At 35.1% G+C, this 14,945-nt stretch overlaps 1 protein-coding gene across 1 annotated transcript in view; it reads right to left on the reverse strand.

Moving 5' to 3' along the window:
* Positions 1–1,016: 1,016 nt before the first annotated feature.
* CDH17 (cadherin 17) overlaps positions 1,017–14,945 on the reverse strand; it is a 68,975-nt gene continuing 55,046 nt past the window's right edge. Inside the window, exons 13-18 of the mRNA XM_039877132.1 lie at positions 14,195–14,439; positions 10,934–11,064; positions 8,460–8,699; positions 4,252–4,368; positions 4,002–4,115; positions 1,017–1,114 (exon numbers count right to left, since the gene is read on the reverse strand). Coding sequence (XP_039733066.1) covers positions 1,017–1,114; positions 4,002–4,115; positions 4,252–4,368; positions 8,460–8,699; positions 10,934–11,064; positions 14,195–14,439 — 945 coding nt within the window. The remainder of the gene's footprint in view (positions 1,115–4,001; positions 4,116–4,251; positions 4,369–8,459; positions 8,700–10,933; positions 11,065–14,194; positions 14,440–14,945) is intronic.

Here is a 14,945-nt window from a genome sequence, read left to right on the forward strand (position 1 = left end):
TCCAAATCTCTAAGGTTCCCTTACCAAATTTTAAAAATTCATAGCATATCTGCCTTGAACTCCTCAAACTATGGTCATGAGAGAGTAAATTTCCATTTTGTTGTAGACCCCTCCTCTTGGGCTAATTCTACATTGAAGGCAATTTTGACAACCACTGTTATCTAGCCCTTTTCTCAAAAAATGCAAAGAACCAGGAAGCAAAGCCAAAGAAATTTGGAAAACAAAAATAACAGCTAACATTTATTCTCGATTTTTGTCACTACTTCTTTCATGCTTCCTTACTTTTCTCCATATATTAAATATATAATAACCAAATTTTATTAATACACACACAAAGAAAACATGTGTAGCATGTAAGCATGGTAGGTAGTGGGTAAACTAAGTCAGCAGTTGGTTTCTGCGATAGCATTCTATATGGCCTATGGCAGGCTTGTGCCATTCCCAAATAGAAAAATCTCAAATGAAGGGTGACATAAGCCACACTGAGCTAAAAAAAAAAAAAAAAAAAAGCTAATAACACTGAAGAGTTACTGTTCAAACTAAAGGACAAAGGCTCCTTTTTAAATTTTTAATGAAACTTCACTTTGTTCTTTTTTCCAACAAATGTTTTTAAATTAGTGAAATGCCAAAGAAAACATGAGGAAGGGGACACAGGATGGAAACATAAAAAGCATAAATGGAATCCAAGAAGTTCTGTGGTAGACAACTAATAAATTTTCTTGACAAAGAAAAAATGAATAAACTATTTCATCATCTCATATTTCCCTAAAAGGGAAAAACACATAAGTTTTGTTTTGGGATAAGTAGCTAAGGCTTTTGTAGAGGGGGAAAGTGTTATGCGAAAATGAAAGTATCTCTAATGTCCATAGCACATAAAATATCTAAAAGTTACAAAATATTAAAGGACAAGAAGGTAAAAAATTTTAGTGCACATGTTGGTGGAAAGCAGAATTGTGGGATAAATGGTTGTATTACTGAAATAGAACTTGGTATATAAACTCACATTCCTTTCAAATTCAGTTTCTCAGGGGTTTGACTTCAGAGGCCTGAGCACTTTTGACATTATCTTTGTCTTTATTCTTCATTTGGATAAACACAGCTGCTAAAATTATACCTGAAAGAGAAAACTCAGGGTCAAACAGATGGGATCTTAAAATATACTGTCACATTCATTTATAAAGTAGTATCTTGGTAGGAAAAAATGACTCATACAACTTCGTTTTAGTTTGTGGTACAATAAAGTTTCGTTGTCCTGGTGAATAAGAGATTCTAGGCATTGGTTTTCTTAGATAAGTAAGTTTATCACTTATCTTATTGTCAGTAAGTATGTACTAAGTCCTAAGTCATATCTAAGCTAGTGGCTATCGCTGGGTCTCTATCAAGGAATATAGAACTTAATACCTGCACTACTCTGAAAACTAAGTGTGCAAGCATCTGACAATTTCCAAACTTTGTACATGCTCAGTAAATGTTGATTCTAGTCCTTCTCCTTCTCTAGAAAAAAATAGTCCAATCAAACAACCAGAAAGCTGTTCAAAGATCTGTTCACCTACCCAAAGCCTACTTTCACTGTCTCCAGTCGAAATATCACATGTTGGGGATGCTTTCCTCATGACTCCAGTTTGAGTAGACTACCTAACCTTTCATATTTCTCCTATCTTTAAACTCCTAGAAATTACATTGTACATTTTAGCACTAAATGTGTGTTAAAAATCAGAGACCAATATGGAAGAGGGAGCTGTTTTAAGGAAATTGAACTGGCAGTAAGTTCACATCACTAATCATCAGAGAAATGCAAATTAAAACCATAATTAGATATCACTTCACACCTATCATATAGGTTATTATCAAAAAGACAACAAATAACATGTGTTGGAAAGGATGTGGTGGAAAGGGAATACTCATGCACTGTTGGTAGAATTGTAAACTAGTGCAGGCACTGTAGAAAACAGTAAGGAGTTTCATCAAAAAAGCTAAAAATTTCTACTTCTGGGTATCTATCCAAAGAAGACAAAAACATGAATTCAAAAAGTTATATGTACTCCTATATTCATTGAAGCATTCATAATAACTAAGATATGGAAGCAACAAAGGTGTGTATCAATAAATGAATGGAAAGAAAAGATGTAATAGACAGATAGATGAGAGAAAGAGAGACAGACAGACAGGCAGACAGACAGAAATATATAGATAGAGCTACTGATATATAGATATATATAGGTATACACACAACACACATACACAATGGAATATTACTTAGCCATTAAAAAAAATGAAATCTTGCCATTTGTGACAATATGAATGGACCTAGACTGTATTATACTAAGTGAAATAAGTCAGCCAGAGAAGGACAAATACGGTGTGATGTCACTTACATGTGACAAACAAACAAAAAAAGTGAACAAACAAGATAGAAACAGTCTCACAGATATAGAGAACAAACTAATGGTTGCCAGAAGGTAGAGGAATGGGTAGATGAGCAAAAAAGGTGAAGAAGAATAAGAGGTATGAACTTACAACTGTAAAATAAGTCACAGGGATGTAACGTACAGCACCGGGAATATAATAAATAGTATTGTAATAATTTTTCATGGTGCAGATGGTTACTTGATTTATCACAGTGATCACTTTGTAAGGTACATAAATGTTGAATAACTATATCGTACACATGAAACTCACATAATATTGTATGTGAACCAAACTTTAAAAAAAGATAAATAAAATAAAGGATATTGCATGGTCTTTATTCTATTGTTATTTTTAAAAGAATCTTGCAATAATCCCAACCCTATTTTGCAAAAAGTAATGATTAAAACTATAAGATCCTATTACTTCTATCTATATCTGCAAATTCATCCAATCTTTAACTTGCAATAAAATTATGGGATTGAATGGTCATACTAGAAAGCTGCTATTTGGTATACAAGCTCAAAAATCCCTTAAGATGGGAAGTCAAATAGAATAAAAAAAGGCATAGCGGTAGAAAAGAGTTTGGTAAGTAATGGAACCTCAAAAAGGTGTGCACCAGACTCTGGTCATCAGAGGGAAATGATGGTCACCATGCACATATTAGGATGGGTAATAGCCATGTGATGAAGGCCCTGCCATATCATAATAATGAGGATTTTGGATGGAAGAGTATAGGAAATGAGAACTCTGTTAGTGCTGTGAATCAGGGTCCAATGTGACAGATTGGGTCATTGCAGAAAAGACAGATGCTGAGAGAATAATTAAGAATACTTAGAATAATCCCAGCCCTTCTTTTAAAAAAGAAAAGATATTAAACTATGTAAACACCTACACTCCAATACCCATGAATTGATGAAGTATCTATTTCCAATACTTAACTTGTGGTGAGAACAAAGGTTGAATGAGGGTAAGCACTCATTTGAGGCACTGAATTGTTCATAAAAAAGCAGACAGCTAGATTGGGGACTCTGCTATCTAGCCAGGCCAAAGACTAAGGCAAATGAGGCCTTTAATGCAGTGGAATTATTTGGAAGCAATAAAGATTTATGGTCCACAGTCATGGAAATGTACAGAGAAACGTTCTGCAACATTTCAGGTATGTCAACATCTCTGGAAGGCTAACTTGTACCTATTCCAAAAATGATGGACTAGATCATAAGCTCTGTGAGTATAGGTTTTGTTATGTCTTTCCCATTATTATTCCCCATACCAAGCACAGTGCCTGCCTGATAGATAGCAAAGTCACAGCTATTGCATTTCTTTCTCTTTTATCATGTATGCTCAGTAACTAGGCATAAAATACAACCATTTATGCTTTAAAGCTCTGTATATTTCTCAAACTAACCAACAAGGCAATGATGGGTAGAGGGTGGTACTAAAGCAGTATTTCCCAACCAGGTAATCTATATTCTTGGTTATTGCCTCATTTACTATTTGAACAGCCACTAGACCAGTCCATGAAGCAGAACTTAGGTGAACTTATGTTTCTGAAACCAGCACAGAAATCCTTGAATCTGAGATATTATACTCACCAATGACCAAAAACGTAGCCAGGAGTATGCCAACTGTCATGCCCACAGTGGGCATCCCAGGCTGGCGCCCTGCTGGCTGGAAGCATCGTTCTTCCACACAAGTGCAGAAAGTAACTGAAAAGCAAAACAGTATTTGGTAGGATAAATTTTTAAGCGAACATTTGCAGAACTCCATATCAAAGACTAGAATTCTTTCAAACTACCCATGGTGATAGACATTATCCCAAGTTGCCTACAGCAAAATACCTACCTGGTAAAAAAACAGTCCCTTCCATGGGTGGCCGACCACCATCATTGATGTGAACTGGGATATTATAAACTCTCTCCTCAAAGCCTGTGTGCTTGGTGGAAAGTCTGGCATGAGTTCCTGACAGAAAAGGAGTAAAATGAATGACATGGAACACAACTTCAGACCCCTGGATTTGCATGGTTAAAGCTCATCTTTATATCATATACTAAGATTAACTGGGAAATGGTTAGGTATAAGTATGAGTTAAACTACCTAAACTTTCCTAAAATATCACCATGTACCTTCCTTCCATAATGTCAAAAAGGGTTAAAGCATTCTTTAAGTTCTCAATTCCTGATTTCTCTGTAAAAATGAATACTGAATACAGTCAATTATCATTATTCACAGTAGTTATGTCCTATAAAATTGCCATGAACACTGAATTAGAAAAATAATTTAAAGAAATAATTGCTAAATTTTTCCCAAATTTAACAAAAACTAAATCCTCAATCCAAGAAGATCAGCAAATCTCAGAGAAAATCTTAAAAGCATCCAGAGGAAAAAAGACACATTACACTCAAGAGAACAAAAAAGAAGCAATATAATCCAGAACACAGTGGAGAAATATCTTTAAAGTACTGAAAAAAATCTCAATAAATTGAAAAGATTTCCAGTCAAATGTTTTCTGGTCACTATGGAATTAAATTAGAAATCAGTAACCAGAAAGATATAGGAAATACTAAAATATTTGGAAACTAAAAAATACACTTCTAAATAATCCATAGGTCACAAAAGAAACCTAAAGGAAAATTAGAAAGTATTTTGAACTGAGTGAAAATGAAAACACAATACATCTAACTTTGTGGAATGAAGTTAACGTGACACTAAGAGATGAATTTACATCAAATGCCTATGTTAACAAAGAAAAAATTCTTATAGCATAAGAAGAATAAAAGAAATAATAAATATCTGAGCAATGAAATGCAAAACAAAAACACAGTAAAGAAAAATCCATGAAACCAAAATTCTCTTTGAGAATATCAACAAAATTAATAACCTCTAGCAGACTGATCGGGGGAAAAAAGATACATAATTTTCAATATCAGAATGAGATTATATCACTATATATTCTGCAGATATTAAAAGAATAATAAAATAATATTATATATAACTTGTGCCAATAAATTAGACAAATTAAATGAAATAGACAAATTATATGAAAGATACAAGCTAATAGCTCAACTGAAAAGGAATCCATTACTTGAATAGCCCTGTATCTATTAAAGAAGTTGTATATGTAGAAAAAATTTCCTACAAAGAAAATCCCAGGTCCAGATGGCTTCACTGGTGAATTCTATCAAACTTTAAGGAAGAAATAAAAAGCAATTTTGCAAAACTCTTCCAGGTAACTGAAGAAGTAGCATACTTCCTAACTCATCCTATTAGGCCAGTATTACTCTGACTTACATCAAAACCAGACAAAGGCACTGTGAGAACAGAAAAATATAGACTGATATGCTTCATGGATATAGGTGAAAAAATTCTTAATTTTTATCATATTAAATCTAACAATAAAAAAAATGGTAATATTTCACAACCAAGTAGGCTTTCTCTCAGGAACAGAAGACTAGTTTAAGATCTAGAAGTTAATTGATATAATTCACCAATTAACAGACCAAAAAAACAAAACAAAACAAAACAAATCAACCACATAATCATCTAAATAGATGCAGAAAAAGCTCTTGAAAATTTTAGCACTCATTTTTATTTTTAAAAAAGCAAATAAACCTCTCAGCAAGTTAGGAATAGAAAATAAAGTCCTCAATATGGTAAAGGGTATTTATAGAGAACTGTACACCTAATGATGAAAGATGAATGCTTTCTCCTTGAGATCAAGAATAAGCCAAGTTATTTCTGCTCTCACATCCTTCATTAAACATTGTACTGAAGGTTTTAGCCAGTAATAAAGCAAGATGAAGAAATAAAAGGCATTCATATTGGAAAGGAAATAAAATTATTATTACTCACAAACATGATTGTCTATGTATGAAATTTATGGAATCTAAAAAGAGAGAGAACTAATAATGAGGTCATCAATGTTATAGGATACACAATCAATACATAAAAATCAATTATATTCCTATATTACATAAAAACTAAAAAATTTTAAATACCACTTAAAATACCATCAAAAATATAAAATGCTTAGGGAAAATTTTACAAGAACTATACACTTAAAATTAAAACACATTGCTCAGAGAAATTAAGGAAGTCCTAAATAAATGGAAATATCATGTTCATGGGTTAGAAGACTCTATTTTGTTAAGATGTCAATTCTCCCCCAGATTCAGCTATAGATTGATACAATCCCAATCATTATCTCCATAGGCTTTTTTTTTTTGCTACAAATGGATAAGCTAAATTTTAAAATATATGTAGAAATGCAAAAGACCTACAATAGGTGAAATAATCTTGAAATAGAATGAAGTTGGAAAAAATTATACTACTTGATTTCAAGTCTTATTATAGAGCTACGGTAATCAAAACAGTGTAGTATTGGTATAAAGTTAGGCAAAGAGATCAATAAAAAGTAAAAGAAAATCCAGAAATGATCCATATATATGTGGTCAGTTGATTTTTGACAAAGCTGCCAAGACAATTCAATATGAAAAGTATATTTTCAATCAGCAATGTTCAATAGATAGCCATCTTTAAAATAATGAACCTTGACCTTTACCATGCACCATATACACAAATTAACTTGAAATATATCATAAAACTAAATGCTAAGCTAAAACTATAAAACACTTGGGGAAAAAAGTGGAAAATTTTAAGTGACCATGAGTTTGGCCAAAATTTCTTAAACATCACACACAAAAAAGTCACAAATTATGTAAGAAAAACGTAAGTCAGATATCATGAAAATTTTTTAATTTCCTCTTCAAAAGACTGTTACAAAATGAAAATTCAAGCCACAGACTAGGAGAAAATATTTATAAACATGTATCTGACAGTGAACTTGTATCAAGACTATACAAAGAATACTTATGACTCAACAATACAAGCCAAAGAGGCAATTTTTTAAAATGGCACAATATTTGACTAGACACTTCACCAAAAAAGATATATGAATGGAAAATAAGCACATGTAAAGATTCTCAACACCTTTACTTACTAGAGAACTATAAATTAAAATCATTATGAAATACTACTACATACCCACAGGAATGGCTAAAATTGAAAAGACTGAGCATAGTGAGTATCGAGGAAAATGTTGAGCAACTAGAATTTTCATATGCTGGTGAGAATGTAAAACGTTACAAATGATCTGGAAAGTGATTTGACATTTTCTTAAAAATTTAACCATTTTCTAAAAATTTAACCATAAACTAACATATGATCCAGCCATTCTACTTCTATATATTTAACGAAGAAAATGAAAGCATATGCTCAAACAAAATATTTGTTCAGTGAATGTTCACAGCAGCTTTATATGTAATAGCAAAACTTGTAAGCAACCTAAATGACAATAAATAAGTGAATGGATAGCAAATTGTGATATAGTCATATAATGGAATGCTACTCCACCATAAAAAGAGATGAAGAATTGATACACACAACAACATGGATAAAACCCAAAATAAGTATGCTAAGTGAAATTAGCCAGACAAAAAAAAGTGTATATTCTATTATTTTGTTTTGATAAAATTCTTGAAAATGCAAACTAACCTGTAGCACACAGAAAGCAGATCAGTGGTTACCTGGGGATAGGGTAAGGGCAGGGTGAGCTGAAAATAGGAATTGCAACAAAACATAAAAAATTTTGGTGGTGGTGAAAATATTCTTATATTGATTGTGTTGATGGCTTCAATAGTGTATACACATATAAATTTTAACAAATATGTGCTATTTTGTATGTCAATTATACTTCTATAGAGCTGTTTTTAAAAAGCATTATGATATTTGCTTCTTGGCTGCCATTGGAAATTTTGCAATTGCTACTCAGATTGTTCAGCTGAGGGGGATGCTGTATGTTAACAATCTTTCCTTTTTTCAAAGCCGGGGGCTTTTTCCTCTATGGAGAACTTCCCTCTGCAAGTTCCCAGAGCATGAACTGCCTTCCTGGAGCATGGAAGAAAGCCTTGTTTTGAATGCTGCAAGCACACCTAGGCTAATAAAAACTAATTTCACCATACATCCGTTTTTTTGATGTACTTTTGACAACTTACCATTGATTTTGGAAACTTCCCAGTCTTTTTGTAAGCTTTCACTGCTAAGGGAAAATGTAAATTGGAGACCTCGAAATGACTGCTGATCATCATCGGTGGCCTCGAAAATGACACTTCCAGGTTTTCTGAGGGGATAGCAGAAGAATAAGCCTGTGTACTCCTTAACTAGCTTTGGGGGATTGTCATTCACATCAGTAAGAGTCAGGTGGAAATTCGCTGTGGAGCTCATGGAGGATCCACCTAAGGAATTAAGTGATTGAAACATGGTATCAACTCTCTCATTTCCTCTTAATAAGAAAGGAAATTTTCTTTTTTTAAAAAAAAAAAAAATTATAATTTAAGTAGCTGAATATATTGAGGTAGTAGGAAGATAACAAAATTTTATAATCAGACCTGGTTTAATTTCCTGGTTAAAAAGTCTTAATAATTATGACGATGATAATAATAATAATAACAATTAAGGTTTATGTGCTAATATTTTCTATACATCACTTCAAATAAACTTTGATTTACTTTTACAGATGAGGATGAGAGAAGTGTGACTTGCCCAAGGTCACACAACAAGAGAGGCTTCTGACCCAGGAGGTCTGACCTTAGAACCTACACCCTAAATTGCTCCTCAATACTGAGGCATTTTCATTAAGTTTTCTAAGCTTAATTTCTTCAGTCGTAAAACAATTGGCTTTGTGAGGATCCCACATGTAGTGTTCTTAGAAAATAGCAAAAGGCTACAGAATAGTTCTTTACAATGGCACAGTGGTGAGCAAGCTACTTAACTGTTCGGTGCCTTGGTTTTCTCATCCATAAAATAAAGTCAATAATTATACCTACCCCATAGTGTTGTATGAGGAGTAAATTTTTACACTGAGTGCTTAAAATAGGGCTGTTAGTGCAACATGAATGCTGTCTACTCTCTTTCTCTCTGACCTCTATCACAGATACTATTTTTGCAATTTCTGCCTCCTACCGGCTTTAATTCTAGTAAACCCTGTTTTCTTGCTTTTCTTTTCAACTGTCTTCTATGTTCCTGACAACACTTAACCAAAGTAGGAAAAGCCACTGTGCTCCTGAGGTCATTTTACCTATTTGCATAATTTCAGGGTTGACAACTGCAAATGGAGCAGGGTTCTGAACTCTGGTTTTGGTTTATGAAACAACTAAATGTGAGAGGCCCTTAGGACACATCCAAAGTGAAGTGTTGACCTCCACAGTATATTGCAGTGGAATGCACAGCATGAAGGCCCAGCCAGAACATTCCTCCTGATTAATCGGGAGCTTATAAATCAATAGTTAAATGTATACAATGTGATAGTGGAATGTGCTTAACTAGAAGCAATCAAGAAAGAGAGTCAGGGCCTCACCCACTTTGGCTAACCTGTCCACTCATATGTTCGTTGCAAATTCAACACACATTTCCTCATTTCTACCCTCATTGGTTTCACCTGACTACAGTATTTTTGTTTTTATTAATCTTTTCACAAGCAGGGAACATTTTTATGATTCTCATCTATTGGAATGTTCCCTATTCCAGCTCTCAACTCGGCCTCACATTTTAAAAGTTTATTTTTAGTCTAAAACTCTATTTCTTTAGTCATAATTTGTTCAATTCTCATTTTTTGGTAAACCAGGCAGATATATTTACTATCTAACTAGAGGCTCTAATCAGGATAAGATCAATGGAATTCCTATTCTAAATTGGAGAATTCGGTTTAAATGACAAGAGCCATCCTTACTATTTCTGTGAGTTTATTTTTATTGTAATTTTTTAAAGTCCCTGGAACTCCACACTCAGAACCAGTGGGTAATATAAATCACCACAACTGAATTAAATGAGTTGTAAAGATTACATCAGGACAATTCAAGCATTCTTGGCTTATCTAAATAATGTCTTTCCTTTTCAAAGTTCATTTTATTTCATCAAAACAGATATCCAGGGCCACCCAAACCCGAAAATCAGAAACTCCAGGAGTAACTAGGGTCCATACTGAATAAGCTCCCCAGGCAATTCTGGCACATATCAAAATCAAGAACATTGCATATAACATTTTGTTTCAAGAAAGACAAAACCTGAGGTGCTACAATTTAAGACCGAAGGAGCAAGTAATGGTCTAGGTGAGCAGGGCAGTAGTTTGACCCTGCTCTCAGGAGAAACCTCCAACCATTTTGGAGAAGGCAGTAGTTTGGTGGGCACACAGGAACCTTCCTAGAGCTGCAGTCCCTATAGGAAACCACAGAGTGAGCAGTATCCACGAAGCCGAGCCAGCTTGCAGGTGCAACCTTGCCTGCAGGAGCCCTGCTTGGGGAACGTGTGGTTCTCATCTTGAACAAAACAAAGAAGCACTTTCTTCCACTCCTGTACCCTCTTGTTCTTCCACTATAAGATTTGACCCAGTGAACCTTCCCACTCACCTTCCCCTCTCTTCCATTTCTATTGATGTATCCCCTAATAATTTATGTTACTTTTTTTTGCTCACCTACTTCAGTTGCCACCACTTGTACCCGATACAGACTTTCAGCTTCCCTGTCCAGCGGAGCCACACTAAATATCTCTCCAGTGACAGGGTCAATTTTAAGCCAACCTCTCGTGTCACCTCTCAGTGAATAACTTCATAAGGTGAAAAGAACAAAAGAAAGCCCACATTATTCTGCATGAAAATGTGAAGATAGTTTATGCATCACTACATCAGCACTATCCCTTGCATATTATTTACAGCATAAAAGATCATTATTTAGTATTATTAATGTTTTATTTGCATAACATCTATCTTCAAAAGGAGGACTATCTTTACAGAGTGGTAGCTGTACTTGTTTTATTAGAAAAAGAATAGTCACAAACTCTAGGGGAAAAAGTTAAACTTTTCTGGCAATCAAAGAATTTCAATGAAAACAACCTGGAAATATCTTTTAAAACTTATTAACAACCCACCCCTCTAAGAAAACTTGAACAACCGTTGTGTGAATGAATGGATATTCTGAGGTTGCTGGTGGCTCAGTGAATTCTCTCATGCAACAAACATCTATTGAGTGCTCAACAAATATCAGGCAGTGGACCAAGAGAGGAGATTGCAAAAGGGGGCTCTTAGGCCCATGGAGGAGTCTGATACAGAAATGATAATTTCAACAAAATGTGGTGAATACCATGGAAGGGGCCTCATGGAATCCCAAAGAAGTTCACAGGAATAAGAGCAGTCTTCCTGAAAGAGTAGATGTTAATTTAACTAAGGTCAGAAAAAGGAGGTGGCTTCAAGCAGGAGATGCATAAGCTAAGGCTGAGAGGCTGAGGATGAGCTTGCAGGTGTAGGGGAGTCAGACTTTCCAGCAGTGTTGGGAATAAATGGGAAGCAGTGAATGGGAATGATGAAGTCCCAGAGACTGGAAAGAGCCAAATCATGAGAAGAAGTTAGCAGCCATGGAATGATATTAAGCAGGAAGGTGCCCTAGTCAGTTTTGTGTTTTCAGTGGAACTCATTGGCAGGTGTGTGAAAGATGAATTTGCGAGAGACAAGACTAGAACCACATGAAAAACCAATTGAAAAGGCCTTTTTTGAAACAACACATCATAGTCATAAGGATGTCCATATCTTTAGGCCAAAGAATTTCACCTCCGGAAATTTTCCCCACACAAAAACAATTTAATAGAAGTTACAGGAGAATCACAGGTATACATATAGTCAAAATATTTTATATAATAAATACTGAAAACAACATACATGTGCAGGAAGAAGGTGATGATTAAAAAGTTATGATGTATTAAAAAGATTTGATGTATTAATTCATCAAATTAATTTTTCCCAATCTTAGTATATTCTATATGCCAAGTGCTATATTAGGCATGTGTACAGGTGATGAACAAGAAATTCTGTGTAATCAGAATTTCATCCTGAGTGAGATGAGAACCCTTCAGAGGGTTTTCAGAGGAGTCATATGATCTGATTTGCTTTTTTAAAGGACCACTCTGTGGCGAATAGATTTAGGGTGAGGTGGAAGAGTGGCACAGGGGCAAGGATGAATCCAGAAAAGAGATGTAGCCTGAACTATGGCAGAAGTGGTGATAAGCACTTGTATTCTGGATGTTTTTCAATGAAAAACATCTCTAATATTTGCTGGTGAATTAGATTAGGATCCATTGGTTGCTGATGGATTATAAGTTTACAAAGCTGAGAGAAAGAGAACAATTAACTTACTCAGGCCAAAAACTTTGGAATCATCTCCATTTTTAACTAATGTATTACTAGCATCTGAACTACTAATTGTTCCTCATTCTTAAAGCGCTTTCTTCATTTGGACTTCTCTTACAGGGCACTTCCCTTTTCAGACTTCTTCCTCATCTTCTCAATCTCAACTTAATAGTGTATATATATATCTTTTCTTTGATCTATTTGAGAAATTTTCTTAAATGCCTTTGTTTTCTTCACTCATAACTCAAATTTTTATTCACTTGTCTTTGACTAATGACAAGTCAAATGCTATTTTTAATAGCATTGTCGCAAAGGAGGAAGAAACATTTATTAAACATAAATGGTTATAAAATTATAAACATTTGTGCCCCATCATAATTGGTGGTTCTAATGTAGCATATCTACACTAAACCACACAGTAAGTCTCCCATGGTTTTTCCTCTCTTATGTTTGTCTTTATAAAACTAGAGAAGTAAACAAAAAGAGTTAAACAGTAGGTAAGAACTTTACTCTTTGACAATCAGAAAAAGGTCTTAGCACTGATTCCAAGTACCTAAATGACAGCTCATTGGAGGCAAGATTCCCCTCAAATGTTTAGAGAAACTTAAGGAATTACCATTCCTAACCACATACATTGTTTTAAATCATGCTGAAATATTTGCCATGCCTTAGACAGTAGGGCTAATGTTATACAATAGACGCAAAAGATGTGGGTTCAAGTCTTACTATGTGCTCATTAACTATGTGATTCTACAGAGGTTAGAAATATTGACAGATATAGATATATACATGTATGTATGTGTATATATATATATATACATATATGTATATATTTGGGGCAAATTAATTATCATTGTACTTTTTAAGAAAAATCTGTGTTGGTCCTATTGTACTGGAAGAAAAATGATTGAGAATTGCTAAAGTGGAAATATTAATACATTTTGTTTAATCACCTCAGCCTGAGCATGAGCCTCCCCAGGGGTGGGCCCTGGAATGAGTCTTGTTGCCCCAGACCTACTCTCTGGAATACCAAGGGACCTACCTATATACTCTACATTCAGAAGATTCCCTTATCCCTGCCGAGTCTGCCCAGTTGGGCTTTTGCTTCATTCTCTGTTTAGAACTCCAGTCTGCCTTAGGGTTGGGCTGGAACTCTTCTCCAAACCCCAGCCCCTGCCTGGGACTGTTTCAGACACAAGGAGGTCTCTAGATCCCATCTCCTGAATTCATCAGCTCTCAGTAGAACCTGTAGTGAGTGGGCCAGAATGGAATCTAACATGCTTACAACTTGCCTGAGCCTGAATCTCCCCACCATCTACCCACACCACCCTTCCATCACCATCTTCCACCTCTACCGTCAAGAACCAAGGAACTGCTGCCTGCAAGAATCAAGGTCAAGTTCACCATGTGTACTGGCATTGAGTTTCAGACCACTGGCTGCTCTCTTAGAGGAGAACCCTGGAGTCAAGCCAGCTCCTCTGCCCCTCCCAGCCCTTCCTCCTCCCCACAGGCCTTGGTCACTGCACAGCCAGGCCTGCCCAGCCCTCTCTCTTCTACCTTATATCCAGACCTTCCGGATCTTTGGCAGTCACGTTGCCCACTTTTGTGCCTACAGCCACACCTTCACTGACTTTTGCTTGGAATACTTGTTGGGAAAATTGGGGTGCTTCATCCACATTTGTTACAAAAAGACTGAACGTGGCAAAAGATCTGGCATCATACTCTACACCAGGCACCAGAGGCTCAGGATTTTCCGCATGGAACAAAATGTTGTGAATGAATGCTGTTTCGAAATCAAGAGGCTGTGTAAGGCAAAAAAGAGATACAATTAATTTTGGGATGACTAGCTCCCTTAAAAGATTTATTCCCTAGACTCCTTTACAAAACTCTTTTACAAAGCAACAGTTCTCAATTCAGTGTCAACAAAAACCTACTTTTCAGAATGGTAATAGAACCATGAAAAAGTCTGTGCTGCAGGATTTACCAGAGCTTTTAACATGCTAATATGCTTTTGACTCTCCTAGAAGAGGAAAAAAATGCAGCACTCCTGAAATTTATTTAACCCTGGAATAGTTCATTAAACAGAAATTTATTGATTCTCTCAAAAATAAAGGTCAGAATTAAGATAATGCTGAACATTTAAGTTTATCATCTGTTGGGTGCTATGTTAAGAGCGATATACATATTTTCACATTTACTCTTTCAACATCCTTATGAAGAAGTTGCTATTATTTCACCCATTTTTATAGATCAGAAAACTGAAGCCTGAGAGGTTACATCATTTGGTCAAGGTTATAGAGCTAGTAAG

Source organism: Pteropus medius, unplaced genomic scaffold (genome assembly GCF_902729225.1).
Source record: "Pteropus medius unplaced genomic scaffold, Ma_sr-lr_union100, whole genome shotgun sequence".
Lineage (NCBI taxonomy): Eukaryota > Metazoa > Chordata > Mammalia > Chiroptera > Pteropodidae > Pteropus > Pteropus medius.